The 27,371-nt window shown below is 40.6% G+C and overlaps 1 protein-coding gene across 1 annotated transcript; it reads right to left on the minus strand.

Moving 5' to 3' along the window:
- ADGRG7 (adhesion G protein-coupled receptor G7) lies at positions 1-26,070 on the minus strand. The gene is given in 16 exon segments (XM_075086270.1): positions 1-225; positions 1,405-1,561; positions 2,566-2,727; positions 3,732-3,813; positions 5,420-5,784; positions 7,568-7,680; positions 9,669-9,818; positions 11,240-11,400; positions 12,949-13,062; positions 13,147-13,265; positions 13,584-13,675; positions 14,196-14,351; positions 16,768-16,877; positions 17,317-17,448; positions 22,035-22,142; positions 25,962-26,070. Coding segments are annotated over 16 exon segments (2,355 nt in total).
- Positions 26,071-27,371: the final 1,301 nt, after the last annotated feature.

Raw genomic sequence — 27,371 nt, forward strand, 5'->3', positions numbered from 1 at the left:
CTAACTCCAGTTAGGGAAGGTAGACAAGGAAATATTCTCTGAAAAAGTCTGGGTTGATCTGAAAGTTTCCTGTGAATGCTTTGCAGGCTGTGATTTTGAAAAGTAGTAAGTTTTTGAATGCAGGTAGAGCGATACCTCTGGCACCCAGAAAGCGGCAAACACTTTGGAAACTTTTTTCTTGAAAACTGATGATCTGAAAGTGTACAGAATGCAAATCTGAAGTCCCTGTAGAGCAAATGAAAGTGTGGTGTTAATATTTTGCTCATAAAACCAGAAAAGATTAGTCAATATTATCTGACTTGAAAAACAACTACAAAACAATTTTCACTAACCACTAACAATGAAATTAATACCTTGAAACACAAGAAGTACTTTCAATAGGAAAAATATTCCACGTAACTATGGATTTGCAACTACAGTCGCTTCATTTGCACATTGCAATGGGTTAGCTAACACTTGTATTATTACCCTCTGCTGGATAGGGTGAAGGTAAGAGCTGCTTGAGTATGCCATAAGCAGTAAACGTGGCTGGTGTGCCCTATCATCAATACAAGAGGACACAAACGGAGGGAAGCAGGACTTTGAAATTTCTATACCGATCCTTCTAAATTCTCATTTTAAGTGTTAGTCAGGACTATCCTGCGTTAAAAAATAATGAGGGCTCATGGTTTTAAATTGGTGGATCTGTGGTCTGCCTCTGTTCATGATTTCAGTTTTAAATCACAGGTATAATCCATCCACCAGTATAGTAATAATCATTTCAGGACTTCTTGCATGGAGAGTTTGCAGCTCTGATCTCCACTGGTGTACAGGCCCTCAGTTTTCAGTACATCAAACCGACAGTAAACAACTTAATATTTAGGCATAAGTGGATTTTCTCATGTCCAATTAGCTGTTTTGTAGAAAATATTCGGCAGCGTTATAGTGAATGAGCCATTACTACAAATACTTCATATGCCCCATATGAATATAAGTCCAAGAATCCAGCAGGGTCATGGGACAAAAAGAGGCAGGTGCTTTCCTGCAGGCTTCTATCCAGAATCATTGTGAAGCCATGAAGCTCTAGTTACTTTCCTGGGACTCTCCCACAACTGATGCAGAAGTTTTTTCCTGATATTCACTCTGAATATAATTTTATATATGATTTAGTACAAGAGAAGGCACTCAGACAGGAAAGCCTTTTCAGTGGTGACCTTGAAATAAAATCCCACGTTGATTTGCACAATGAGAAAAGTGTTGAGTGACAGACAAGAAGGATAGTATCCCTTCCTGAACAAAAATTCTGAATCCATGTAACTGCTTTCCAACAAGCTCCCAGAATGCACCAAGCTATAGAACAAATAAAGTCAACACCTTTTTTTCCACTATCTCAATTATTAGTCTCAGAATTGCTAAATACTTTACCTGGGTAGCATTCAAAATGCAGAACAGAGAGCTGAAAACAAGACTTGTTTCTTCATGACTTATAAACATGAGGTAGCCTATTGTCCAGGTGATTCCAAGCACTACAACTATAGAGATAGTACCAATCATTTTTTTCATAAATGAATCCTTTTTATTCCTAGAAACACACACCAAAAAGTTATTAAGTCTTTTTCTATACCATTCAATATCTTTTGAGTTTTAAACTTTCTATTTTATTTATTCAGGGCTATAGTGCAAAGATGTGTTATTCAAGTGAGTTGAGCACACACGCCTCCCTACACATGTCTGAGTTATCATCCAGAGAAGAAATCCAGAAAAAGAAATCTATTCAAGCTTATCAGAATAATCCATGTTTGGAATATGTAGTTTGGATGTATATTTCTTTAACAAAAAAGTGAAGTTTGCCAAGGCAACAATAAGCATTGAAAATTAATACATTAGCTATTATAAGCTTTTTAGAACACTTAAAACTTCGATCCAATTGTGCTCAAGTTTCAACATAAGAACAAGCTGCCAATGAAGTTTGGATATCCAATTTCTCTCAAGCCTGAGAGGAGTCAGTGATAAGGTATTTTGGTTTGCGCCAGCCATGAAAATTGTACGTAAAAGGAATGAAGAAATGATGTAAAGTTTTGTTGAACAGATCTGTTCTGTGTGATTAATAAAAATTAAAGCAATTCCCTTTTAAGTAATATGATGTACACTGCAGAGTTCGCAACACGTGGCCTATAACAATAGGTGTAATGCTGATGTAAAACCGAGCAAGTAAATCTGCTTCAGAGTTGCCAGAGAACTGGCCTGACATTCAGATGTGTGGAGAAATTAATAGTTCTCATTTGGCTGGACCCAGCTCTGCTTTCTCTTACATTGATTTAAATTGGGGATTGCCTTCATTGAAGTCAAGTTGAGTGACACTGCAACCAAAAACAAAAAAAAAGGGGACAAAAGCCTGAAATGTGTTCATTGATGTGCACTTGAACAGAGCCTGACCCATTGCAACAATGGAATTAACTGCCTTAAGTGTACATTGCTTTAAAGCAAAGAGATTGTCAAAAACCTGAGCTTGTGACAGGAAAGTCAGAGCTGGTGACAAGAGACAGAGGAATACATTTGCTGAAAGATCTGAGGAGTCCTTCTCACCTTGTCAAATTCTCGTTCTTCTTCCATATCACAGAGACTGTGATCTTGATGAAGGTTATAATGTTAAACAGAAGTATGAGCGCTACTGGCAAAAGGAATGACCACAACATAGGCTTTTGCATGCTGAAATTCTGATTTTGATCCAGTGCTGCAAGCCAGCAACTTTTAATATAAAGAGAAGCCATTTCAAAAGATTTGTTAGACACATTATTCAGAATACCGGAACACAGCAAAATAATATTCCACTTTTCGTCCTGAAAGACCTCATAGGGCTTTCTAGGTCATGTTAACCTATCTCAAAAGGCAACCATTCCTTGAGAGCTGAGGGCTTTCAATCATGCTTCTCTTTCTCTGGGGAATGCAAAATGACTTATCAAACAAACTGCATAGAGAAATATAATAAGGTGCAATATAACTAACCAAATAGATATCTGGCCATCATATGCAAGTTTGTCTTTAGAGTATATATTATCATAGAGCTAAAGAGTAATAGGGGAGATCTCAGGGACGAAGGCTGAAACAAAAACAGGGGCAACTTCAGGAGGACAGGGTTATCCTGCAATAATCTTTTCCTCTTGTCTTCATTGCCAAATAATCTCAAGTTGGAAGTCAACACTCCTTGAATGAGTATCATGAGGTGGCCACCATGTGGAAGGGGGTTTGTGTTTACGTTTCTGAAAGAAGCCCACCTTGGCTCTGTATCATCCACTGTCGCCAAGGTACATCTTGTGCCTGACAGCCTACTTTGACATATGGCAACTCGGATGCAAATACCAAAAACATAGGGTAAATAGGGATACAGTTTTGTTGGCCAGAAAGATTTTAAATAAATGGGAGGATTAAGTTTAGGTACTGAAATGCAGTTATGTGCTTAAATGAAGGTCTTGAATTTCAGTTAGGCTGAGAGCACCTACAGCTTCCATTTAAAGTCACAGGTGATCTTGCAGGAGGATTCAAGGCAGGTGTCAATCCAGTGCCCGAAATCCTTAGTGAGAAGAAACTGCAATTCCTTACAGTGAATGTTTAGCTTGAGTGAAGAGTTTTGTTTTCTTTTAAGTACTTAGATATACAAAATAGTATACTGACAATAAACCTAGAATTGTATTAATAATAAGCCATCACAAAAGGTGTGGGATATCAAGTATTGTAATAAAACATGAACTTACAATTCTTCCTGCCAGTAGTTTAAAGCTTTTTCTTCTCTGTAAGTATCTCCAAGTGTTATTGCAACTACTACAGCAGGGATCCCTAATTAACAGGAGAGACATTAGCGATTTATTGTTCAGTTGTGTAGGTATACCTTACCTCCCTTCCACACAAATAGCTTCTTGCCTTCTAAAACCCATAGATTTTAAGAGCTCTGTTTCATCTGCCTTGCACTAAGCTACGTGGGTTTTATATAGCCTAGTGAAAAGGTAGAACTGAGGGTCATGAGCACTATTTGTCTGGGAAAGCTCATGTCCCTGGCTTGCTGGTTTTTGCCATTGAAGAACTTCAATGCAGCTTCCAGAGGCAACACCAAAGGTGAGAGAAAACTCTTTCCTGTGCTGTACTGACTCCCTCATCACAGCTGTGCAATCCTACCCTCTTGTCAGCAGTGGGAAAGTAATTTAAGAAAAATTCCTTACATTCCATACCAGATTGATGCAGAGGGTAAATTTTACCGTCCAAGAAGCATGGCAGTGAGGGGTTGCCTCCTTGATGCCTTTGCTTTGCTTCTTGTCTTCCATGCCTCCTGCCTACCAGCTGGAATAGTCTAAGTGGAACATCTCATGGGAAGGAGTCTCCCACATGTGTTTTTGTCTGGGAAATAAGCATGCTTCTTAAAGTCTTTTACTGTTCTCTCCCTCCTTCAGCCCTGCTAGTGATCTTCCAGACTGCCAAGTATTTGCTGTGCTCTCAAAGGAGGTCTGAAAAGCAATGAATCATAATCATGCAATTTCAGGCATATGTAACTAGTGACAGGACGCAGTGAAGAACCTAATGCTGTGCTATCATGCAAACATACATGCAGCACAGTGACACATATCCAGGTAGCTTTCACCAAACATTTTCTGGCTCGCGTATGCAGTCCAAACTCTAAAAGTTTTAGAGGAGTTGCCTCTACTTCCACCCAAATGCAAAACATAATAATAAAAAGATACCAGGATCTAAAACTGCTTGGTAGGTACCATTGGAAACAGCAGACCACACAAGATGAATATATAACGTGGAAGAGGCAGGTATCACCGTGTGCTGTATTTTAAGAGTTTCTTGAACAAAGCTGAGATTTTTGCTTTACCTAGTGGGCATCTGTCTGCATTCTTCTGACATCCAGGTAGTTCCCTCTCAGCTTGCAGTGTTGCTGCTAACTGCTGTACTGTCTTAAGATTGTACTCTTTGCTTATTAATAAATAATATGTGACAAATAATGTCAGTCAGTCCTTGCTTTTTGGATGCATGCAAGGGTCTGGCTGAGGTCATGAGGAATCTCAGAGGCATCTAAATGAAGAATTTGAGTCCCTGTATGCAATCACCATATCTGAAAGTTTTTTCTTTACTTAGTTGACAGAAACAGATTGTTGAATGCCCTGATTACTGTGAAAATTTCTCCTGCATGCAACAGACCTACATTGCTGTGCTAGTGAACAAGCTATCAGTTTCAGTGCCCTAACAGGACAATGAAAACAAGCTCAGCTTATATTAGTAATGTAAGCAGTAACAGGAGATTAGTTATTAAATCATGTTGCACTAAACCAGAGAGTGGCTGATTATAATTGCTCTCAACCAATCTATTATCTTTACAACTCTCCCTGAATGTACTATGTACTGATACTTTGGTAAGAGTTGCCGTATATATGACTTTAAATCTTACCCCGTCCAATTACTGACATGGTGACAAGGAAGTGTCCAGGCAGGGGCTTCATGGCTCTAAGCAGCAGTAAGTACAGCTGTGCAGAATTGAGTGCTGTCCACATAAACGTCGCCAACAAAAAATAGTGCAGTAGGGCAGCCACAACCGTGCACCAGGAGTCTGCAGGAGGATCTACCATGTCAGATGTGAGTAAGGTGTTACTGGCAGTATCATAAGGAAGGTTTTGCTGGTAGTAGCTGATGGTATCATTGCTGTGGTTCCTGGCATTTTGGTTTTCAATTCCAGAGATGAAGATGATGTTAAAAGTGAGCATAGAGAAACAGAGACTCACTAACATCCACATTACAGATGACTTTCGAGTTTTCCTATTGGTAGGAATACATTTAGGAGAAAAAAGTAGAGCAAAATAAGAAAAATATTTCTTCATTTCCATTGATATTAAAAGCAGGCTGGACTGTGCAGTCTTTAATACAGACAGAAAACAAAGCAATAACTTGTTTGCAGAATTCTACACCTTCATTACTCCAGACAACTTCCCAAATGCATCAGTTTTGTCTGATTTCAACTAGAACAGAGAATACCCAGCACCTTTTACGACTGGGCCCTTTCCAACAACAGTTGGGATGCATTTTCTTTTTTCCATTCTGCTCCTTTTAGATGCCTTTTCTTCAGTGTTACGAGGTGGAATAGCTTAAGACAAGTATTTCCAAACACGCCTCAAGGTAAAAGAATAATAAGCCTCTACTTCCAAAAGCTGTCTTATAAATGCATTTAAAAGGCAGAGTCTGGAAGCTCCTACAACCTTAATTACATTGACCTTGACAGAATTGCTGCAAATCTATGTTAGTGCAAGCGGGATGAGAAACATGCATTCATCTACAATAACGGCAACTCTGTTGGGGTGACTTTGCTCCTCGTTCAAGGGGGAATCACATGACACCAATAATCACAGGCACATCCATCAAGCAAGTCTGGTGCAATTGTATTTGAATTAAGTCACTCTCAATAAAATTGTAGCAGAAGCAGTGTACATAACCTACACTGCTGTGTAATCACAGTGCTTTGAAATCATTTGTTCTCTACAGACATTTTATAAACAGAAAGCAACAGAGTGTAGAAAATAATAAATAGGCAACAGAAAGCAGAGTAACACTTAAATAGGATATCAAGAAGAGGACCTGAGGAGTGATGTATGTGCTTCTACATGAATGCTAAAAGTCTAAGCAGTAAGACAGTGGGCTGAAAGAACTAGCTTTAAATGAAGACACCAACATAACAGGCATGTTGGTAACTGGTAATACCAGGGTATAGGGCAAACAGGAAAATAAAAAGGGGGTCATACTGGTGGTGGAATACTGGTTTACATTTTTAAAACTGAATACTAAGTGAGAGGAATGAACTAAACACCTCAACATGTAGCATGGATTGACACAGCAATATTCAGTGCTGGGTGTGTGTTGTCCACTGCCTGGCCAGGGCAGTAAGAGGTGTCAGTGTGGCAGCGGGGAACATGAAACGCAACAGAAATGGCAGACTGCCTTTGCCCAGTGTAGATGGGACAGATGTCACTCAAGGATATAACCCGGAGATCAAATTTTTAGATATGATGATGGGAGTCCATGGTAAAATGATCAGCCCTTGACTTAATCCTCAGTAGCACACGCTGCCTGCTTTATTATCTTACAACTGGTGAGCTGCCCTGTCAAAGCGACGGAAAGATTTTTATCGTCAGCAGCCACGCCCAGTGTTTCCTACAAAAGGCTTGGCCTTTTACCAGACTGGGCTCTTCCAGACTCTGTTTATCATTACTTTTCAAATCTCACATTTCTGAAGGTGAATTTATTGAATGATAACAATATATATAGATACCCTCACATTAAAAGATTAACATTAACAGAAAGCGTAAAGTTTCATCTAGGTGAGTGGCATGGCTGAGACCTCATGTGTCTTCACTTTAACCAGTAAGCCACGCTTACTTCCCAAGCTATGCTACATGATTAGCTCTTTTTTGTTTTAATATTATTTGATGATCAGTAATATTGCAATATGTTCTAAACTGGATACTCTCTTTGATTTCCTCAAACTATATAAAGAACAAAATACATAACTTAGTGTAAAATACTTGCAGTTTTTCATCTTCACTCTTACCTAGTGAATATTTGAAACAAAATGGTAATGACCAGACCAGCAATGGACAATCCAACACCAATGTAAGAAATATACTCCAAAGGCTTTGCATATTTATATTTTATCTGAAAGGCCTAGAAAAGAAATTGTATCAGTTATGAGATGAGAAGACATACTTTTCCTTCTAAAATTTGTGTTTCTAGTTGCACATAGACATGACGATGTTTTAGTAAAGCTATGACTGTTGGCAGCCACTGCCAAAATTTTCAGCTCACACAAAATTATTCTGGACCTCAAAAGTAGAGAAGCTTGTGAAGAACTCAAAAATGAGATTTAACATTGTCAATCAATTATTTAGTAAAAGAGCATATTAAATTATTCATAACAAAATGCAAGGTGACACAGACTGGAGAGAGTAGCTTTAACTTTTCGTACTGATGTAAATTCTGAATTTTGACTTCCAAGGACTTTTGGTTGACAGCCAGCTGAACATGAGCCAGCAGTGTGCCCAGGTGGCCAAGAGGGCCAACAGCATCCTGGTTTGTATCAAGGAATAGCGTGGCCAGCAGGAGCAGGGAGGTGATCATGCCCCTGTACTTGGCACCGGTGAGGCCGCACCTTCAATACTGTGTTCAGTTTTGGGCTCCTCACTACAAGGACATTGAGGTGCTGGATCGTGTCCAGAGAGGGGCAATAAAGCTGGTGAAGGGTCTGGAAGAAAAGTCTTGCAACCAGCGGCTGAGGGAGCTGGGGTTGTTAGTCTGGAAAAAAGGAGGTTGAGGGGAGACCTTATTGCTCTCTACAACTACCTGAAAGGAGGTTGTAGTGAGGTGGGGGTTGGTCTCTTCTCTCAAGTAACAAGTGACAGGATGAGAGATAATGGCCTTAAGCTGCGCTAAGGGAAGCTTAGATTGGACGTTAGGAAATATTACTTCATTGAAAGGGTTGTCAGGGGTTGGAACAAGATGCCCAGGGAAGTGGTTGAGTCACCTGACCTGCAGGTATTTAAAAGATATTTGGATGTGGTACTTAGGGACATGGTTTAGTGGTGGACTTGGTAGTTTTAGGTTAACGGTTGGACTTGATGATCTGATCTTAATGGTCTTTTTCAACCTAAAGGATTCTGTGACTCCAGTCTATGATTCTATAAGGTCTAAGGTAAGATGTTGTAAAGAGTTACAAATCTAAACCAGTCTTTTTTTATATAGTGACAAAAAAGCAGCAAGTAAATGTAAACATATTCAGTGAAACAGAAATACTGTTGTCTTTGCATAAACAGATGAGAATCTTCTCTTAGAATATAGTCATTTTATGCAATAAGGTCATGCATAAGGGAAATACAGAAACAAGTAAATATTACAAATATGGAAATGCAGTTCTAGGAGGACAGAATAAAAAGAAACTCTGAAATCCTGTCACTCCTGAAGTCAATGACCACAGATATGTGATTTTACCCAGGGAGTGCGTTGTTTAGAGAAGCTGAAACAAAACTGAAAGAACAACAAACGTTAGAGACAGTCATTCCCAAGTAGTCTTGCTAGTACAAAAAGGCAATATATAAAACTTAGTGATAGCAAGGTTAATATTTACAGCGTGACTGCTTTTTATAAACATATAAGCAAAGGAAGTAGTTAATGCTAAGTATTTTGAATTATTTACCCAACAGAAGGCAGTGCCACAACTAAAACAGATCCCAAGCTACTCTACTGTTTGTCTTGGGGCACTTAAGGGTTTAGGCATACACTCATTTAACAACCAGCTGCAGCAATAGAGGTGCAGAGATGGAGGCTACCACAGCTGAGCAAGGGGAATTAATTGTGCCAGGACTTCCCTGCTGCTGGAGCGCAAAGGCAGGTGGGTGCAGGCAGAATTTGTGCCAGAGGAAGCCAGGACTTGCCAATACACTTGGCTTTCCAGCAGCCTGGGGACAACTTGCATGTCCCAGTTTGCCAGCATTGCCACATGTCAAAAACAAGTACATGGGGACATCTTAAACTCCTGTGCCTTTTAGCTCAACGCGCCTACACCCTTACATTGGCATGCTGGTTTTACAGTTGAAAACAACTGAACAAACGAAAAATAAACCTAAACTCTTCCCATTCAAGACAGGACAATGCCCTACCATCAGGACAGCAAAATTAGCAGTGTGATTACACCTGCATCTCAAGAACTGGTCTCTTCCTTTTGCACAGCCAGCGGTGCTCCAATCATTGACAGTATAGTCCCAAAAGACACAAGCATGATCACGCAGCTGAAGTTTGGATGTGTTGTACTACAGATTGGGATTGTAAAGAGAAAAAGAGGCTAAAGATACATAAACAGATATGCACCAGCAAACAGTGTGTACTGACAATTGTCATCTGAAAGGGAAGCTGACAGCTACTAAGGGATTTAGAGAATTTCGAGTAAACCTAATGAACAATGTCAATAACAGCATGATTTGGCATTTTGAACTTATTTTGTGTGCCTTTCTCAGTCAGGATTGCAAATTAAATTACTCATTTCTGTGAATGATTCAGGTAATTACGGTTCAGATGCACATTGACTAGGAATTAAGCTACTGCCAAATGAATTCTGCGTAAGCCAAACAGCTTTCAGATATTAGTAGCATTAAACTACTGCCAACCAGAGCTGAATCCACACTGTAACATGAAACAAACAATGATAAATGCTGTGAACCATTCCCTCCCCTCCTGCAGCATGGTGATGCTCATGCAGTCATATGTCAAGCTGTGTGCAGTCATTTTCAGACAACATACTTCTGCAGGGTACTGCGATTAGAACTGCTTTTTAATAAGCAATGAGCAGCTTGAAGTGCAAATAAGTAGTGAAAACAACTATTCATGGTGGTAGATAGTTCAATTAAAAATGAGGAGCAAAAGCAGGAGTAAAAAAATCAATCATAAGATAACACGTTTCCCAGATAATTTAACTGTATGGCTCCATGATGATGATTTCTGATTTATAATCAGTAATGTATTTGAGCTTAAATTTGAACTTAAAACCTTTGTTAAATATTGTAAGAAGAAGCCAACTACTGTTTTCTGGAGAAATCATGCTAAACATGAGCACATATTACCTAAAAATTCTGTTATTTGGGCAAATGAGCACTCCCATAGAGCATTTCCTGCAAGAAAGCAGTAGCATCTGAAATCAGTTCCCAGGGAGGAAGTCAAAACAAAACACACAATGATTTTAACTGGAAGCAAGAGTTAAAAGATAGTATGGAAAATGAACACTCCCCACATTGGTAGGTGTATTGGGCTATGCCAGTTATGTTGACTTTTTCTCATTTTCAAAAATTTTTATAGTCTTCTGGAAAGAAAGATTGTCCTCCAGGGACGTGGCTTTTTTCATGCTTGATGTAGGATTAATCTACCCTAGAGAGAATCCACTCAGTTATAACTTTTTGTGGAATACAGTTTTGCTTGCAAACATCCTAGTTTAGCAGTACTGAGTCAGTAACATCGGATGCTAAATACAAAAGTTGAAAAATGTCTTTTATGCCATGTTATCTAAATACCCTTCAGTTATGTCACCTATACACCCCGCAAACTCTATTGCCAGAAATCAAGGCAGTATGCTGAAAAACACCATCTGCTTGAGTATCATTCCCTAAGTCCTGAAGACAGGTAATAGGACAAGGGCAGCCTCTGGTTCAAACTGAACATGGCATTTCTTATGGAGGCTTACCTTGGGACTGAAGGCTATTTCAACACCGCTGTTTTTGCCACCATCAATGTTGCCAGAGACAATTTGTTTAGAGAAAGTACTGCGACTCTGTTAAGTCCTTGACTGGAAAAGTTTGTCATTTTGATACAGGACAAAGCCAACTCTTCCATTGTCTGATGAACCTTTGTGAAGCAAACAGAAATGTAGGTATGGATAGCAGATATCAGAGAAGCTGGTGTCTTTGAAAAAGCCTACACTATGCTGTTTCACACATCTGGTATTTATAGCAGATTTTTGTTCAGATATTTATTTATAATCCATTTAAGAAGTAGAGAACAGCTTCTCTTCTTTGAATCTCAAGGGAATCATCTTCACTTTTTGCTGAGGTGGAGTGTGAAAATAATTATTACCCTTCCCCTAATTTCATTTGTGGGGAAAAGTACTGGTAATGAGGAAAATAATATCCTAAATCCCAATATATACACACACTCCAAATGGCCAGGCTTTTAATAACACCAAATAAGAAATAGTAACACCAGGGACATTTACAGTTAGTAGGAAGGTTGAGGATAAAAGAGGTTGGCTGGACTTTTGCCTTCAGATACAACTTTTGGACTCCATTTCTTTTGCACTCTTCTACCAAAGTTATTTAAATCACTAGTCTTAATTGTTGCTTAACTGAGGAAGCAAAAATTCTGATTTATATAATGGATTTCATTCTTGATTTTATACTTCTTATTCAAGATCAAGAAACACTGATTTGATCTCTCTCTGCTTTGATCATCAAGAGAGACTAAAGTAACTTTATGTGTACAAAATGTCACAATTGTGCGTTTAATATTGAAAAGATCTATTTTTTTAAGACAAGCTGTGCATTCAGTTTAGCACTCTTGAGGGAAGTGTTATGATATACAGGCATTATGACAAAGGCTTTAATTACATGATCACCCTTTTTTTTCCACAAGATTGTTGTCTGAAACAGTGAACAGAAAGGACAGTGACCAGTTAATGAGCTATTCATTGGGGTTTTTTATTGTCATTATACTCTTGTGCTGTGATGTCTTAGTATTACTGTCACTATACAGAGAAACTGAGGGCAAGTTTGCTGGTTTGAGCTGCCCAGTCTGAAACTCTTGTGATTTTAGCATGTCACAGAAATGCATGTGTTCAAAGCTCAGTTCCCTCACACCCACCGGCTTCTGCAGCAATTGAAGCAGAGGAACTATAAACTTTTTTATTCTCTCCTGGGTGACACCAATTTGTCCTCTCAGCACTGCAGAGTGTACGTAATGGACATCTGGGAAAATCCTGTGTGACCATGCCATTAAAGACTAGCCTAGTATGTAGGTGTGAGGGTGTGTATGTCCTGGCTGACACCTGACAGTAGTAGTAATTTTAGTTGAAAGAGTTGATGTCTTTGGGTTTCAGGAAAGGTATGTATGTACTAGCTCTTGATCTTATGTCAGTAAGGGTATGGTCAAAGACTCATTGCATTCTCAGTTTTAGAAAACAAAATAAAAAGTCCCAAACACCACGCATTAATCTGTAAATAAGATTATCCATCTCATTTGACATGTGCATTTCTTGTACCACAATATGGCATCAGCATGCATAAGAAGCAACATGTATTTGTTTATATTGGCTAAGGGCTTTTTTTCCAAAGGAGATTTTTAGTGTATATTCATTCAAAGTTTTCCCAGGAACAGTTTTCAGTAGAAGAAAGAACTTACTGTTATTTATAATGTTGAACAGTATCTGAACTTCAGTACTGAGGTCACCAATAAGCCCAGGGTCATTTTCCCGTATTTCTAGTTTTGTTGGCTGATAATATCCCAGTGCTCTATCTGCAAAAATTAGCAGTGGGTGCATTAGGATTCATGGTACATACCACCTTGTCCAGCTAAATCCAACAACACACAGAGACTTACCTCTCTGTGCCAAAAACAGAATCGTAGAGGAGGTTAATTTCAGTGGAGCAGACTGGATGGCAATGTTGGGCTGCGAGATGTTGCCAGTCAAAGAAAATTCCTCCATCGTTTTTGTGAGGCTGCACTGAAATAGTGAGTGGGAAAAAAAGTTACCATTATTTGTTATTATACAACTACAGGTTCAGTTTCTGAGCTTCCTCTCTGATTTGGTCCTCCAGTGGGAACTGCTCCTCATTCCCTATCCTACTCCTTTCTCCAAAGCAGAAAAATCCAGCCAAATTTGTTTATGTTGGTATAAATCTATTGAATCAATGAAATTGCATATTGGAGTTGAAGACTGAAAATGTTTTGTCATGTCTGTAAACCGCTTTCATCCTGAAACAGAAGGGAAAATGCAGTTTACTACATCTAAAAAAAATGGCAAAAGCTAAAGTTACCTTGTTGTAACATTGACAAGATTATTGTGGTAGAATTCTGTTCCATTGGCATCCAAGAGTTGACTCACTGTAGCCATTACTGCCACAGATGCCTGAAATAAGCAATAAAAAAGGCAATATTCAAATGCAATTGAAATAAATCACCCTGTCTGCTGCGTAGTGGATGGATAAAGTAAGAACACTTAGTAAGCATTGCCTGAAAGTACACACAACAGAGTAAACGAAGTACAGGGTGCCATTCAAGGGAACACAAGCTTTGCGCCAATGGGTTTGTAAATACCACACTTTCTTTAATTTAGACAGTAAAGATTAAATTATGAACTTAAACATCAAATGATGCTCATATTAGAATTTCAGATAGATGCAAGTCTAAAGAGCTGATAAGAAACATTTACACTCAGCTCTGAGAATGGGCGCAGCAGTGATTCCACAAGTATGCACTCAAGGCCACTTAAATAACTCTGCTAAATGACAAATTAATTAATTTGGTCGTGCTGTTATGTACTGTTAAGAGGAAGGAGAGTGTTCCTTTTGCTGGTAGATGGGGGGGACAGAATTGGTGTGGCAAATATTAAGCCACAAAAGTCTTACTTTAGTCTTAATAAGCCTCACCTGAGAATCTTCTGAAACATTTGGCTTTTTCAGAATCTGCACTGCGATGTTCGCAGCAGCAGAGATGTTCTGTGTGGTCAGTTGGTCTGGAATGGAGGTGAGGATTTGAATGTTACTTGCAATAGCTGAAACATTGCTGGAGTCTGCAGGTTCAACCTGTTAGGAAAATGCCATTCAACAAAAAGAAAATGAGAAAAGGAAAAAGAGTCATCACTTTTGTAACATTCTCACATAAAACCAAAATATACAAGTAGTTGGTGGTCTAAACTGTTTCTGTTCATGTCAAGTGTGTGGCATTTGCAAATTCTCCCTAGGGAATGATTTCATGGACTCACAGAGTAGCTTGGGTTGGAATGGAACCCTGGAGGTCCCCTAACCCAGCAGGGCCAGCTGAGACCAGGCTGCTCAGGGGCTCACTTTGAATAGCTGCAACCTCCCTCAGAAACCTGCTTGTGTTTGACCAGCTTCAAGGGGAAAAATTTTCTCATATCTAATTGGAATTTGCCATGTTGCCACTTGCCTCCATTGCCGCTCATCCTAAAACTGCATGCATTGAAGAAAAGCCTGACCCCATCGTTCTCCACACCTTGCCTTGAGGTAGCTGTAGACAGCAGCAGGACCTCACCTTTGCCTGGAGGTCATTGAACTTCTGAGCCTATAAACTCCTGTACACCTTTCACTATTCCTTAAATAACCAGAACAGCATTTTTTGAAAAGCCACCAGAGTAACTTGAGAAATGTCATCCAGAATAATTGTGCTTTTCAGCACAGTGCTCATAACCTGCACCAAGAACATTATCCTCACTTCAGTACACTGTATATAGTGTCGCTTGGAATAAATGTAGAAAAAAACCCAAAGAAGATATTCTGATGCTGGAGATACTAATAAAAATTGTTAGAAGCACTGGTTGGGTCTAGTTTGAGCCAATTAGCCCTTAATGGGCAGAACATAAATGTCTGTAGTATCTTAAGAGTCTAAACACAAAAAAAGATGAGGCATTAGCTGCATGTTATATGAAGGCATAGCTAGGTAGTAATAGGACCTAAAGAAATGGAAAATTTGCTAAACATCAGGACAATTTCCTTTGTAGGCTATGGAAACCAACTAAACAGTGTATCGAGTCAACCCTTTTCTAATCCAGTCAATGAATAGCTTAAATGAATACCTTCAATAACTGAATTGTTCTCAAATTGGGAAGCTATTAAAATCAAGATCAATTCAATCATACAGCTTTGAAGTGTTTATAAAGCTTGGAATGGTACGAAAGAAAGGTGAATGTGTTGCATGGGGGAAGGAAATTTGCATTTATAATTACTGAAGATGATATTATTTGACTTGAAAACATTTGCATACACACCATGAACAAACAGTACCTCGTGAACGCCTAGAACGACTATTCTTACTACTGACTTTTAGCACGACCTTGTATTCACAGTAAATAGTTGTATTTAAAAGGAGTAAAATCCTTTTAAACCTGGGCTCTGGATCATTAGCGTGAAAACCTTTCCTCCCCTTTCCCATCAGTCACCTTTGCACCCCGAGCTGCCCTGAGCTCACTAGATGGCAGCACGACATCACAACTCGTAACAAACCGCCAAATTACTAACGGCAGCAGAATAACCTTATGTTGCAATCTTATGTTGTATCTTATTAGCATTAGAAATAGCTACTGCTAATATTATAAATTCCTTCAGAGAAGATTTGACATTTGAATCATTTAGTGAAGACTGTGTACTGGGAAAGTATAATATTGAGCTCAAGGGCTTCCCATCAAAGGATTCAGGCAGGTGGAGCTTGTGTTGAAGGTACAGGATTCAAACAAAAATGCATGACGAAGGGATTTTGCTAATTTAAAGGGTCTGTAACTGGGTTGGGGTTTTTTTGGTTGGTTGTTTTTTTTTCAACTGGGACTGGTGATAAGGAAACAAAGCACGGAAGAAGAATGTCTGTAACATGCTTAGTCATGTTCAGCTCTCCATGTTTTGTAGATATGGCAGAGCTGAGCTGTAAAGCAAGGCCTAGGGGTTTATGGATTTTCTCAGGAAGAGTTTGTCATTCATGCAAGAAAGTTTGAGTTTGAATTCTTGAGGACAGAACTGTTTTGTCTGTGTTCAGCTGACCACAGGACTGAATGGAAAGGCTTCACTCTTAATCCTTCTTGATGTGTCAGTGTCAGCACCACTTTGTTCCCTCATGCCAGCCTTCTCCAAATCCTTTCCACTTTCTTGCCAATTTGGTATCCTCGGTTGGCAGCTCTTCCATTCAGAGGTGTTCGCTGTGAACTGGGAACCTGACTGAGGAAATTGCAGGCCAGTTAAGAAATATGAAATGGGATGCTGTGTTCAGGCAAACCCAAGCAAAACAAAATAATCACCGTTGGAATTTCAGGCCATTTGCAAAGCAGACACATGCCAAGAATGGCACTGAAAAAGGTTTTGGTCATTCCTTTTGCCTTCTGCAAAGTTTTAAGAAATGGAACACATCTATTTTCTCCATTAATATGCTAACAGTTTCTTTTCCTTGGGATGATGCAGAATCTCAGACACTGTTTAAATAGTAATTTAAGATTACCTGTGATGCTAGGGAGTCCAGATTTTCATTACAATTCAGAATTTTGGGGGACTCTAAAGTAGGAGTTCTCCTTTCTCTGGTACACTTCCGGATTGCTGTTGAAGTGTTACCTGTAATTTTGTAAAAGCAGAAAGATATACATTTAGTACAGAAGCACTCACTCACATGCACATGACCTCATTGGGAATTAAAACTGTAGTGTGGGTGTGACACCCTGTCCAGTGTTATTTTCTGTTTGCATATAAAATATTCTAATGCTAAATACTAGGATATAAATAGATTATTTTTCTATCAAAAGGCGGTTCAGGAGCAGATATTAAGTGACTCTCAGCCCAGTCCCAGACAGGCACGAATACGACTCGGCATGTGTACCTTAAATTCTGTGTGTCTGGGGTAGAAATCTGTGTGGAAGGGTTTGCGCTCCTGTTGCCTGAGCTATGCTGTTCTGGCTTCAAACACCAGCCTCTCCTCTGGTCTAATAATTGGACATCTTTCACAAACCTTACATTTACTTTTGAGAAGTAGAAGTGAAAGGAAAGAAACACATACCATTCACAGTATCAGGTTTGCATTTTTCTTTGGAGTTGCCATATTTACCCACTATAATCCGTTCAAAAGTAAGGTTTTTTACAATGCTTTCAGAAATGCTCGCTTTGTAAGTACTGGCTTCACAGAAATTAACTGCACAGAAGAAAAAAATACATATCTAGATCAAATATTTTTAGTACCAGGACCAATTTTCAAAAATTAGATAGTATTGAGAAACTAGAAGCTCATCGAATCTTTAACCCTAAAGTAACTAACAGCAGTTGGGTAAATCTTGTCTAAACCCAATCTGCTAGACTGCTACAAGTGATATTTATGAAGTCACTGAAACCCTAAAAGCCCATACTTTTTGCCATCTCTCCTATTTTCACTGCCTTGGTCCTATAAAAATCTGTAAAAGATTATAAAGCTCCAATTCCAGAGTCTTGTTACCCAGGCAGAAATCAGATTTGGTAACCTAATGCCACAGAATACATCGGGGCAAAATTACACATTTGCTTCCAATGGGGCTTGGACAATTAATGGCAGATGGTCCTTTGGTGACTCTGAACCACGATGGGTCGGATGCAGCTTCTGGCACAGGAAGTTGCTGCCCTGCTGCCTGCTGGAACGGGACAGGGTGGCCACCCCAAACCCTACATCTTGTCTAAGCATCTGCTACTGGCTACGTCTAAAGGCAGGATGATGATCTCAGTGAACCTGTGACCTGACCCAGTACGGCAGCCTATTACAGTCTCATGTCATACCATACCACTATAACTTAATACAAATGTACCTTGCAATGCTGCAAACCCCTGAAAAGAATACTGCAGCACACTGGCAGAAAATTTTTGCTTCGTCTTAGGACTTGCAACGTTCTGGTTTTGCTAACTTTTGCTAATTCAGACCACATTTCAGCTGACTGTGTCCCATTAGTAGGGCTGAGTCAGAGCAGCGTACTTACGGTCAGGGTCCTGAGGGGGGCTCAGGAGACCTGGGGTGTTCTCTGTGTTCTGGCACGGGCTTCTTTGCCAAGTCACGTAACTTTCTGTGGGTCTTGTTTTCTATAGGGTCTCAGTTTCCCATGACACAATGATACATGCCTTCTGTAGAAATGGTTATGACCAATTAAGGATGCATGACTCTGCAAAGATTAGATTAGATCTGCCTTATAACACCATACCTGAACCTCGCTTGCCAGGAGGTAATTAGCAGGGCAAGGTGTCTCAAAAAATGTGAGGTGGCAGGAACCTCTGGAGACTGTCTAGGCCAGAGGCTCCACATCCTCACTGGGAAACATGTTCCAGTGATATGCCACCTTTCTAACCAAAACATTTCTCTTCATGCTCAATCTCAATCTTTCAAACTGCAATTTATGACTGCTTCCCCTTGCTTTACCTTCTGGTGCTAATGAGAAGACAGTTTGGATTCAATGGTTTTTGCAACTCCCACTCAGTTATCTGGAGGCTGCCCTCAGCCTCCTCCTCTTCAGCACAGTGAACAAGCCCATCTCCCTCAAATGCTCCCTGTAGGCCACCTGTCCCAGGCCCCTCACCATCCTCACAGCATCCTGCTGGACCCTCACCAGTTTCTCCAAGTCTTTTTAGACTGGGGTGCAGGGGGCAAAATGAAGCACATCTTTCCTGGTGGTGCCTCACCAATGGCAGGAAGGGGAGGGTAACAGTGTCGGTCAACCTGTCTCCCTTCACACAGCACCACTGCTCTGCCTTCTTTGTAATGAACACACACTGTTGGCTCATATTGAACTTGGCATCCACCGTCACTCCCAGGTACCTTCCAGCAGGGCTGCTCCTCAGCCAGCAAGCTCCGGCTTTGTACCAATGTCCCTGGCACTGATCTCGGCACTTATCATTGTAGGACACTGTGAGGCTTCTGTTGGCATGATCCTCAGGTTTCGCAAGGTTCTTCTGCATTGAAGCTCTGCCATTAATGGTGTCAACAATACCTCTGCCCCACACCAAGTTTAGTATTGTCTGCAGATTTGCTGAGATGGCATGCTGTGTCATCTTTCAGGTCTTTAATGAAGACATGAAATTATACTGGCCTGAGTATCAACTGGCAGGTTACTCTACTTTTACAGTATTCTAATCAAGTCACTGACCACTACCCTTTGAGCTTGACTGTTGAACTAATTTTCAACCCAGCTAATGGTTCATTCACCCAACCCACCTGGGTTTGGTAGGTGTCTTCACCTACCAAAGAAGAAAGCTGAGTAGGTGATGTGAAAGGCAGCTCTAAAATCAAGGTGTATTATATGTTGCTCTTCTGTTGTCTATATAGCCAGTTATTTCATACAGAAGGCAGTCGGATTGGTCGGACAAGATTTTCCCTTTGTAAATCCATGCTGTTCCTGATTATCTTCTTGTCTTTTATATGCATGGAAATAGACTCCAAGAGGATGTGCTCCATAGTACTTCTAGGGCCTGAAGTAAGCCTGACTGGCTTATGGTACCCCCAGTCCCCCTCCTTGCCTTTCTTAAAAGTGGGCATAATGTTGGCCTTTTTTCAGTTCTCTGTGGCCTCCCTTGATCGCCTTGGTGACAGATAGCAGCCCTACAGTGACATCAGCCAGATCTTTCAGCAGTCTTGAATGAATCCTGTCTAGACCCATGCATTTGAATACTTTTGAGGTGATCCTGCCTTCCTTCTGACAGATGAAAGCCAGGAATAAGTTGCTACATTAATGTATTAATATGTATTCATTCATACATAAGTACCTATTCATGCCTTATTTTTTGTCTTTCTAGTTATTCAAGCCTTGATCTGAAAGTGTTTTGGGCTGGCTTATGTATATATCTATACTACTTGCTTTTAGAATTACTAAAGAGAGTCCATCTGAAATAAAAATTTTTGGTGCTTTTTTCCCCACTGATGCAAGTTTCAAATTATTGCAAATATTCTGACTTCAGTAGAATTTCTCCAGAATTTAAAAAACAAAAAAACAAAAAAAACCCCAAATAAACCACAAGTAGGAAGAAAACCAGGCCCTGCGTCATGATCTGTGAAGGAAAGTAACCATGACATAATGTACAAAAGGAATTAAATATGAGCCAACTGGAAATTTTCCATCACCATTGGAACAAAAGTAATTGGTTTACAAAAATTGTCCACCCTATATGCCCTGCTCTCTCCCATTGGCAATAAGCCAGATCACCTCCTCTATATCCCCAACACCTTTAGCACTATGTTCCCACAGTTTTTATACCCCATAATGCCTTGGCCTCTGTGTCCTACAACCATCTTTAGATTCCCAGTACATAACATACACATCTTTATTGTGTTAGCTGGTCGAGAGGAGACAAATATCATGGGTAATTTAGAGCTGTGCATCTTAGTGGCGAGACCTAATTGACTGGCCATGTGGCTCCCACCTCCTCCCCACTGCTGGCATAAAAGTCTCCTTGCCTTCAGTGAGGTATTTACAGGATTGGTCTTCTGTAGTCAACTAGTGATATGTGCAAAACTCATAGGATCTCAAGACCTTTAAGGCCTGTAACAGTCTAGTGAATTTAGTTGAAATTGGTCAGCAACTTAAAATTGCCAAGAAGGTGGAACAACAGACAGATGGGGAGTATAAAGGTTCCTCAGGAAAACAGAGTAAAATTCAGATTTTGTAAATTCAATAATATTTGTTATTACTTCAAGTTAATGATGCCTGCCCAAACATTCTTACCTCATGTATTTTAATAACTACAATAATTAAAATCTATTCTTTAAGGCAATTCACAGCAAATCAAATACAGAATACCAAAGGAGTGAACATAGGGAATTAGAGTCATCATAATGTATTGTTTCCAGTGCTGAAATCCCAGTCATGATTATTTTATTTAAGCCAACTTCTCTGAAACCTTTTGCCCAAATGTTCCATCATGAGCCCATCCAATCTGTCATTGTCTGTCAGATGTGCTATCCATCCTGTCATAAGGGAAATGACATGGGAGACCTGAAGTTTCCATCTACCTAGCAGTCTTCACTAAGAATGTTTTCCTGGATAAGTAGCAGATCTTTCGACATCCTTTTGACCAAATATATGACAAAGACGCAGCTGACACATGACGGTGTATCCGTGTGTCACACTGGCCACAGTGTGGGTTGTTGGCTTGGAAAGCGTGAGGTGGGTATCTTACCAGCTCTGGAGATACTGCGGCTCAGTGAGCCAGCATCCTCCCAGCATCAGCTGGGAGCATCCGCTCCAGTTACGGCAGTGCAGAGATGCCATGCTGCAGCAGAGGGGACTGAAAAGGGAGTCAACCAGGCCAGTGCTATGCCAGGTGTAGGAAATTTGACTCATCCAAAACCATTGCCAGTGACAGCAGAAACAGAGGGCAGGCATTGTCCTGCAGGGTGCTGAGCTAGATGGTCTTCCTTAAACACTGGCAGATCCAGACACAGCAATACGGCCCACTGAGGTCCAAATCAGATTTTCAAGTCACTGTGATGTTCAAACAGAGGAATTTAAACAAAAGCCAAATTGGCTAGAATCAGGCCACAGACAGTTGAAACCTGTAATGTCTTCCCCAGATATATTACTAATTCAACAGAGCGAGAGAAATGGGTGAAGGATACAGCCTCATCTAGCAAGAAGAGCCACATCTCTGCTTGCAGATCCGACCCTGCTGAGCAGGTCTTGGCAGTGGAGGGTGGGGGGATCAGGGGCCTCCTGAAGCAGACAGGTTCCCAGAAATGATGCCAGCTGCTCATGCTGCCTGGCTTGTACTGACCTATCTCACAAAGAGACCCCACCGACTCCTCTGAGCACATGCAGGCTCCATCCCAACAGACACCACCGTTGAGGCAGAAGCACAGAGGTACCACAGATTCTGTAGTGTCTGTGTAAATAAAGAATCAAGAGATACATATATATATACACACACACACACAGACATATTAATATGTGTGTAAAAACACATATCTATCTCATTTGATGGAGGAAAGAAACAAACATGATTTATTTGAATCTTCAACCAAAAAATGTTCAGCTAACAAATGGACATGACCCACAGTCTCACCCATGTACTCAGTCAGTGGTCCCATGTGCCGTCAAGGCTTTCAAACACGAATTTGCATTCCCACAACAATGTAGTTGGAAACAGTTTTGTGCAGCTGCTGGACAAGCAGGAGTGAGGGTGTGGGCCTCCAGACTGCTACAAGCTCAAGCTGTTGTCACCCTTGAAAAGCCCAAATTACTTCTGCAGGATTTCACAGGAGCAAGAAGGTAAAACAGGGCTACAGATTCCCAGTGCTGGGGGATCCAGAACGGTAACAAGCACATGGCTAACCACACATCCCAGAATCAGACAGAGATACTCTGATTTAAGATAGGCATTATAAGATAAAGCAGATAGAAACCCATGCCCCAATCTCAGCCATAGCACTCCAGGACGGGTGCTGATTTTTATTCTGTCTTTTGGCAGAAATAGTGGGGTTTGTTTGAAGCAGTCATTGCACAGGCTGCCGCAGCTTCAGGAAACAAAAAAAACATGGTATAAGCAATAGCGGAGAAATTGTGGATCTTAGAAATTTCTCAATATACCATTATATTTGCTGTGTTCAGCAAGCCCTGAAAATGTTAAGATTTCTTTAAAAAGAGACTGACAAATCTTGAATGAAAAGGGGTATTCTGCAGAAGAAATTGCAACAGGGAAAGGGTTGATGGACCTCAGGCTCTGAAAGATGGGTCAAAGACCTGGGGGATCTTCATGGACCAAGGCACCCTAACAGTCAATTTCACATAGTCCCTAACTGAAGGATGGAGTTGGAATCCCTTCCCATAAGTTCATGGTGGAAATTGCATGCCTGCGCACTGGGTGAATTGTATGCCTTGAAATAATTCAGAAAACTGGAGTTGAGGACTGCCATTTGATCTGACATTTTAGTGCCTGTGTTTTGAGGTGCTGACAAATAGAGTAAAGCCAGAAAATTCAAAAGCAAACAGTGCCGTCAGGAACACATGTGCTATTGTATATTTCTAATGTTCTCACTGAACTAAAAAGATTGCCTAACGTCTTACTCTTTAATGGGATTCATATAACTGGAAGATTATTGCAAACTATAGGGGATGTGCCACGTGGCGGGGGTAATTCTGTTCTTGGCACACATCGCTCATCTTTTGCTCATGTTGTTGCTATTTAGCCGTTGTGTTTCAGGCTGTCTCAGCTACATTACAGCCAGATGTCTATGATGATAGAGGAATAACATCTATGTGTCGCTAGGTAATGTCTCCACTAGCCATCAGCTTTTCAAAACACATTGTCTTTCATTGGAAACCTTACAGAAAGGAATGGAAAACTCCTCCAGCAACTGAGATCTGGGTGGCCCAAGCTAAGCAGCTGCGGGAACGGCTGTGTCTGGGGGAGGTGGGTCCCTGCTTGGGGAGCTGTTGCCCAGTTGCCCAGCAGCTATGGCTAACCTGCCATGCACATGTGTGTGGCACATGGGGCCTTGTGGCAGAGGAGTGACACTGGGGCTCAGCCACTTGCTTTGGATTGGGAGCCTCGGAACCCACAAAATACTGGGGAACCTGCAGCACAGCTCCAAACCTCTGTCTTGCTTGGTGAACACGTGCCCGAAGTAGCCAGGCAGAAGGTGATGCAGCAGGGTAATCTGGCACAGAGGATCCCAAAACCGGGGAGGGAGCGGCACTGCCCTGCAGATGCACAGACACTGGGCTGCCTGCCGAGGAGCCGGGCAGGGGAGCGGCGGGGGCAGCCTCGGGTGGGAGCAGTGGTGGCAACATATCCACAGCTGGGCTAGGGTGTTGGGGTTTGGCTTTGGCACTGTTAGTCACAGGCTGCAAAAGGAGTGCAGGGAAAGGGAAAGGTGAAAAGGAAGACAGGGCTGACCCTCCTTTGAAAGCGGTAAAACAGAAAAGCACAAAGCTGTGAGGTAAAAAGTCCAGTGTTTACCCCTGGAGGTGATGCCTTACAGCCCATGCAGCAAAGAGCAGGTGCCAGCAAACAGCATCAGCCTTACCTTTGCCTTCCCCAGAGTCCCTCTGTTGATACAGAGTCCCTCTGTAACAACAATGTGGCACTGGTGGGATCTGTAAATGCTGGTTGAAACTGTGGCTCTGTTTAGTGCTTCCTGGTAACCTTTCTTAGCCTACTGTTCAAGGTCTCATGTACCATTGCAAAGAGGGTTGTTTTGGTTTGTTTTTTTCAGAGACCTGCAAAAAGACCTGCATCTTTCACAATATGAATTCCCGAGCTGACTAATGCAGTCATATCTACCCCACATGCAGTAAAACTCATCAGGCTCCAGTAATTGTGGCATTAGCTTAAAATCATGGGGTTCTTCTGGTTTTATTTTGAGATTCAGAAGACATCATCTTTTTATTTGTGTTTAGCTTTTTAGTTTTGTAGACATTAATCATCAAAAGAATCGCGTAGATTTTCACCATTTATATTTTTAAACTAAAACTAAAAGATTCTTGCATAATACTATGTCATCACAAACTATTGGGGTTTTTTAATCAATCATCGTGGGGACTGCTAATGCTAACACTTGTGGTTGAAGTTTGAATAAAGACAAAACACTACCACTATGCACAACAAGGAAGATATCAGATGGGTGTGGAGGTATTCTCCAGCCCTGAAGTAGCTGCAGTTTAGATCTAGTTCCTAGCAGCGAGTTTGCCTGCAACTGTGTAAGCCCTAGACATAAGCGGAGGTATCCCCAAGTTGCACTGAGAGTTAACTCCCATCTCATCTGGGATTAGCTCCATCAAGTCAAACAAAGCACAGGGCATATAGTTATATTAGCAAAGCAGATTATGACTGACATATGTTAAATAATTGCTGTTTACTTGTATGCCATTTCTTGGGCTTGGGTATGTTCCATCCCTACAAACATCTGATAAATCTCTTGAAGTAAATATAACGCAATGTATCCTCATATAAACTTTTCCCTAGGCTTCTTGGTCTCCAATCATGTCTGACTGACTCTCTGCTAGACAAGCAGCCAGGATTATCTGATTCTTTCTATGAATTTTGAATATAGGTCCATGCATAATTTTGTACCATGTCAATATAGTGAGTATTTTGCTGAGAGGAAACACTGACCAGACTTCTCCTCCAAGTTTGTGCACAGAAGTGTCCTATGAGGGTGCATTGTTCTGATTTTCAGGTATAGAATATGCAAACCAATATCTCCAATATTCTTTCAACAAATTTTTCTATAATGCAAGTTGTAATGAAAACATGAACAGATACTATACAGCATGTTTGCGGATATGCCTGCAAGTATATAACATATGTAAAGCTAAATATTTCCTCTTTAAAATATAATTCACTAGTCTAGCTACAGGTTTATTTTTGTCTTTTGAAAAATAAATCAGATTTTTTCCAGAAGAGTGAGAAAATTTCAAGACATTTCTCAAAGCTCTGTCAGAGTAATCATGTACAGCGTAAACATGTTATAAGGAAAATACTCCAGAGACTGTTTGCTGTCTTATTCTGTTTTACAGCAGAATGCAAAGTTTGGGATACTCCTTTAAACATCAGTGTAAGAAGAAAGATGGTTCTACCTAAGAATTGCACAGCATGGACATCATAACACTTACCAGCAGTTGTGTTTAAAAACTTAAGGAAAGGAAAAAGAACCCAAAGAGCTCAAAGAGAGCTCAAATGGGGTAGAATTATATTTCTTACCTGTTTTAAACCTGAGGACAAGCTGCCAAATACAGAGTGTCCAAAGGGTCACAGTCACTACACAACAGGTAATTCCAACCAATAATCTGTCCCAGTGGAGTGAAGGCATGTTGTGGCGCAGACTGCCTGCTCTGCTATAAAATGGTATTATACATTCATAACCTTGTGATGGATAAAACATTAACTACTTTTCTACTGCTAAAACTTTAACCTGTTCTGTTCCACTTAGGAAAAAAAGAATTTGGTGGCGCAGTAACACACCATTATTTTTATAATTTTCCATCTGATAAAACATTTCGCTTATCAAGGCATTAAATGTCATGTCTTCTACTTCCTATAGGAAAATGTCCCAGATCAGACACCCAGCTACATTTATACTGATAAGGGCTAAAGCCTGTTATTTGAGTGCATGGCATGGCTCAGAACCATGCCAGTGAACTCTCTTCCTTCCAAGCAAGGCATTCCCATGTATTTTATATATATATATATTTTTATATATATATATATATATATATATATATATATATATATATATAGCCTCCCAGGAACTGACTCTGGTCCTCAAACTAGACCTGCACATGGTCTGAGGAGTTCCAGCTGGCATGGGCCAAAACCATGCCAGGCAGCACTCCAGCACCTGAAGGATTAGTCCTGTTGTGTGGCCTTGTTTCTTTTGCTAGTACAGCCATAACCGCTGGGCTGCAGTGCAGAGGCCAGGCAGGACCCACGGAGGAGGCTGTGGAAGGGTGGGAAGAAGGCATATCCTCTGCAGCAACATTCCTCTTGTCCTGAGAGAAGGTGGAAATGCTGACTGTATTAGGACTGGCCTAGATCAGGCACTTGGCACACACTTTTGGGAGAGTAAATGGCATTTCCATACTATATCATTTGGACAGGTGGTGCATTCCCTTTGTGCATCTCCACCATTAGATGTGGTCACTCAGCAGGCACTGGCACAACTGAGAATAAAATCTGTGTCTTCAGATTCCCAGGACATCTGATTCAGCCAGAAAGGAGTGAGGAAGAAAAAGAAAATGGGTAAAGGCACAAGTAAAATGTGAAGCAGAAAGAAAAGTTACACCACCAGAACGGCCAAAATCAGCATCTTCTGCATGCTATCATGTCTCCCACTGACAAATTAAAAGCTGAGAGATGAATATCACAGTCAAAGTGAAGAGGCAAATAGAGCTATTTTAAAAATTTATTTAATAAACACTGTCTTTTTTATCATCAGTTATCAGTGGGTGTACCCCTGCGTGTGAGTAGAAAGTGTACCTTGCTTTTACATGGTGTTCTTTATCAGTGAGGAAAGGGGGGTTGTTTGGCTTTTTTAATTACCGAAGCACTTCCATCTCAGTTTTAGAAACAAGGCTCAAAAAACTAATGTGATATGCCAAGGATGTACAGAAA

This window comes from Phalacrocorax aristotelis, chromosome 1, assembly GCF_949628215.1.
Source record: "Phalacrocorax aristotelis chromosome 1, bGulAri2.1, whole genome shotgun sequence".
NCBI classification, from domain to species: Eukaryota; Metazoa; Chordata; class Aves; order Suliformes; family Phalacrocoracidae; genus Phalacrocorax; species Phalacrocorax aristotelis.